General features: G+C 36.1%; 2 protein-coding genes across 2 annotated transcripts; one reads left to right on the forward strand and one right to left on the reverse strand.

The window, feature by feature from the left end:
• Window positions 1-213: 213 nt before the first annotated feature.
• On the reverse strand, window positions 214-429 carry K444DRAFT_612487 (uncharacterized protein; the record flags this gene model as incomplete). Its single annotated transcript, XM_024880143.1, has 1 exon — window positions 214-429. A coding segment is annotated over one exon (168 nt), but the record flags the coding sequence as incomplete, so codon positions are not given.
• Window positions 430-928: 499 nt separating this feature from the next.
• On the forward strand, window positions 929-1,120 carry K444DRAFT_527919 (uncharacterized protein; the record flags this gene model as incomplete). The annotated part of the gene is made up of 1 exon (XM_024874667.1): window positions 929-1,120. A coding segment is annotated over one exon (192 nt), but the record flags the coding sequence as incomplete, so codon positions are not given.
• Window positions 1,121-4,477: the final 3,357 nt, after the last annotated feature.

Here is a 4,477-nt window from a genome sequence, read left to right on the forward strand (position 1 = left end):
AGCCAAAATATCAGTTATAGAATATGTTATAAGATGAATCCATTGCTTTGATTAGGCTTGGCAACGATACCTGAGGCATCGATTCGGTATTGATACTGGATGGTATTACTCAGGTATTACTAATATCGATACGTATCGATACCGAATCGATTCTTATACCGCTTTCTACCCCGCACCCTTTAATTTTTACTCTCTTTACTTCTCTCACCTCATATTACGATTCCATTCAGATTACACTCTCAAAATGTCTTCTCTATCTGAACTAGACTTTTCCTTTTTAGCTTCCGCTTTAGTAGAATTAATTTCGACTTCCCAGAATTATATAAAATAGAGGTCTCCTGCTTGGGAGTACTATCGTTCTCCCACTGAGGAGGAGAACCAAGCTTATCTTTATTACGCTCATTATACTAATTCAGAAAAATCGCCATATAGTACTTCTATTACTCAGAATATAAAGAAGTACTTGAAAGGCCATTACCAGATTATTATTAAGAAGGTTTTGAGCAAGAACCAAGTAGCGGTTAATTTGTAATTAAAGTAATATTACCAATAAGCTACTGGAACAAGCGAGAGAGAGGAGCTTAATACCGAGATCCTGGAAGCCCATCTCAATAGCTTAATTATTACTAAAGCTTTAATTTCTCTTATTATTATACGGAATTTGTCTTATACTCTCATTAAATGACCAGAGTTCCATATCTTTTGCCAACTACTAAACCGAGCTATTACGGGCAAAATTACGACTTCTTATTCAGGAATTGCTAGCTCAATTAAAGAAGCTTGGGGAAAATATCAGAATACCGTATAACAAGTACTCCAGGCTATATTCTCACTTATCCATATCTCTCTTAATATCTGGACTTCTCTAAATCAATAGCTTTTACTTGTGATCTGTGGCCATTTTACTACGTATAATAGAAAGTAATAAAAGGCCCTTCTCGCTTTAAAGAAGGTTTCTGGCCATAGCTCAGAGGCTCAAATAGTAGTTTTTTGGCCAGTTCTTCAAAATTATAGCATTATTAATAAGCTTGGAGCTATTATAAGCAATAATGCTTTTACGAATAATGTTCTTTGTCATACGGTTCAAAAGAAGCTAAAGGATACGCTTGGCTTGAATTAGGAAGTAGATTACTAGTATATTCGCTATCTGGGCTATATTATTAATCTGATTATATAAGCCTTCTTATTTACGAATCAGATTAGCTTGGAGAAGCTTGATTCGTATAATGAGTAAGAGCAAGCTAAAGCCTTTAATATAATAGAGGCAATAAGGGCCTAATTCAGGCTAATAGGTTCCCTTGGCCAAGTATATAATATTATGGTTTATATTTGTGGATTAGCTAGAAGAATAGTGAAGTTCCGTATACTTATAGGAAGGCTAATTCCAATAGATAATTATACGAGATGGAATAGCTAGTATAAGATGCTTCTTATATTACTCAACTTATGGCCTATAGTAGAAAGATATTATTAAGACTATAAGGAGAAGCTTGAGGAGGATATCTTGACTCCCAAAGATTAGAAAAAGCTTCGTATAATTAAGGAGTTCCTTGCTTCTTTTATATAAGCTACTCTTACTACTAAGGGCTCGACTTCTCTTAATTCTACCCTTTTTATAATAGATATTTTAATTAAATACCTCTAAGAAGAGAATATAAGTTTTCCTTTTCTATTATATAACTATACTAATTCTAATAGGCTAAATATTAGAAGAGTAGAGATCCAGAGGGAAAAGACTTTCTTTGCCGAATTGAGGCAGTATATAAGGTTCTAGATAATTATTATATAAAGACTAATATGTCTCTAGTTTATACTACCGTATTAATTTTAAATCCTCGTAATTATACAAGGTATATTAAGATATACTAGCTAAAGAAATAGTCCAAACCAGTTCTAGTCAAGATTAAAAAGCTCTAGGAGAAGTATAGGAAAAGGGCTATAATTATACCTACTCCTCTAGCTTTTTCGTATAATAGCTCGTCTTACGAGATATTAGAACTAGATATCTTTAATCGAATTTCTATATCTCTCCGGGCAGTAGCTCGGCCTGTAAATTAAGACGAGTTTAAGGACTATAACTTACTAGTATTATATAATCCTGGTAAACAGGGGGCCCTTGCTTAGTAGTATTAGGATATATAGAGGCAATACTGGCTAAGGCTCTCTCTTATGGCTATTAATATCCTCTCTATTCCACTAATAAGTAATAAGCCAGAGAGAGTATTTTCAGGGGGTTAATATATAATAGGCTAGGATAGGGCAAAAATGGAGGCAGAGACTATTAAGATACGAGAGTACTTAAAGCATTAGAAAAAGAGTGGAATTCTAAATACTTTCCTTGAAACTAGCTAGGGAAAAATCAAAAAAGGGCAAATATTAAGAGCTCAATATAGTCTATTAGGTATTATATAAAAGCCAGGCAATTATATAATACAAAAAGAGTAGTTCTATCTATTTATTTGTAATAGAAGGGATACTCTGGCCAGGGTAATATCCAGGCTTTAAAACCCGGCCACTTTATATAATTTAAGGGGGTTTGGGTTATCCTCTACTATTATCCTCTTCTCTATTATTATTAATATCTTGTATACTATAATGGGTCATATGACCACGATAAATATAGTTACTATATACTCTATATCACTCTTCTCCAGGAACCCTTAAGTACTTCTCAAAAATGCCTTGACCATTTTGGTAAGTAGTATAAGAAGTACGGATATTAACTTGGCTACTATATTATTTAGTATAGATTATATAAAGTATAAAGAAGTAACTTATACTTATTAAGTCAAGATTATATTAATAACCTCAGGAAGAAGCGGGATATTGAAGGTATTAGGAGTATAGGGACCCTTGATTGCGATATCTGAGGGGGCAGGATTAGTGATATTAAAGGTATTTTACTATTAAGGGCTACTAGTAATAACAGATGGCTCTAGTTCATTACCTCCTATACGAAGGAAGTAATATACGTTATTATAGCTATTAAGACGAGTCCAGATTACCAGATCTTGCTGAGCTTGAGCTGCTATCTTGACTAGTATATGTATGTATATGTGTGTATATATGTATATATGGGAGTAGGTAGAATGGAGGGTATGTGGAAAGTATGTGTAAATTAGAGAGAGGGTTGGGAGCTGAGAGCTTATTTTAAAGGTATCTGGATTATCGAAAATTAAAAATGGGAGTATAAATAACTCAGATTAAGCTATATTGCATTATATGAAGCTATGATTCACGTAGTTATTTGGTATAGTTCAGACGATAGTACTAAAATTAGCTGGGGCCTTAGAAATAGGGCAAAGTATTACTAAGAATCGATTCGGTATTAATAGTATCGATACCTTACGATTCTGGCATCGATACGTATCGATACCGGAAATTAGGTATTTCTGCCAAGCCTGGCTTTGATCCTTATGGGAGCTATGTAGACTATATAATGAATCAAAGAGAGTTCTGTTAAAGTGAAATTTGGGCATTTACCCCTATTCTTCAGCAGAATAAGGGGCCGACACCCGATCCTGACGATCTGTTTGAAGTGAGTGCTGAATTCGCAGATCTAACCATAGGAAACTATATATCAAACACTGAAGTGACGATTCTATCCGACAGTTAACACTATATTTGTCCCGGCTCAAATTTAACAAATAACGTTGATTTTCTGTTTGTAAGGATTTTGAGGTGGTTTGATTTGCTCCCGCTTCCTACTGAAATTCCAGGAACTCTGGGCTTCCTCCGAATAGGCAAAACCCACTAGTTGAACATGATTTCGATCGGTTTGCTCGTCATTTGTAAGATCATCCAGGCCAAGCAGATTCTTTGTGCAGTAAGGAACAGTAGTCGCAACGTCTTTGGCATCCTCCTCTACTAATCGAATCACATAACTTAAATTACCAATCCTGGTTAGACCGTCGCCCGGTTTAACGATTCCAGAGCAGATTCCAATCTTCTGCCGTGGCTTTCTCCTTTCTCCGTACAGTCCTATAAGCTTTTCTTCAAGCTCTTCATAGTACATAAAGAGGAAATTTTCTTTGAGCAGGTATCGCGCCAATCGGAGCATGTATTCTTGATCGTGCTCTGACAATTTGTGTTCTGCCCTTAATCTGATCCGCGTAACTTCAGTCAAGACATCTTCCCGTAGGAAAAATGGCGTACCAAACTGAAAAAGTGCAACTAGCCTATATTCCGCATCTGAGCGATTGCCCGAGCAATCTTGGGAATACCACCAATCCAATAGTTCCTGCCACTTCCAGGACGAAGTTGATGGTGCAAAAACACCTGTGAGAACATTGTAATTTCTCTTGGTGGTACCAGTGGATTTCGGAAGTAATATCAACCTTATTCCCCCGTCTTCTTGAATTGCTTCCAGTTCCCTGCTTGACTCGCCTTTATTACCACCTGGGGGTAGAATTCGGCGTCTTGGCCCAGCCCAATTAGGAACCCAGGAAGGTCCCTTCCCATCCAAATCACTTAGAGC

The sequence above is a fragment of the Hyaloscypha bicolor genome (assembly GCF_002865645.1).
Source record: "Hyaloscypha bicolor E unplaced genomic scaffold K444scaffold_58, whole genome shotgun sequence".
NCBI lineage: Eukaryota > Fungi > Ascomycota > Leotiomycetes > Helotiales > Hyaloscyphaceae > Hyaloscypha > Hyaloscypha bicolor.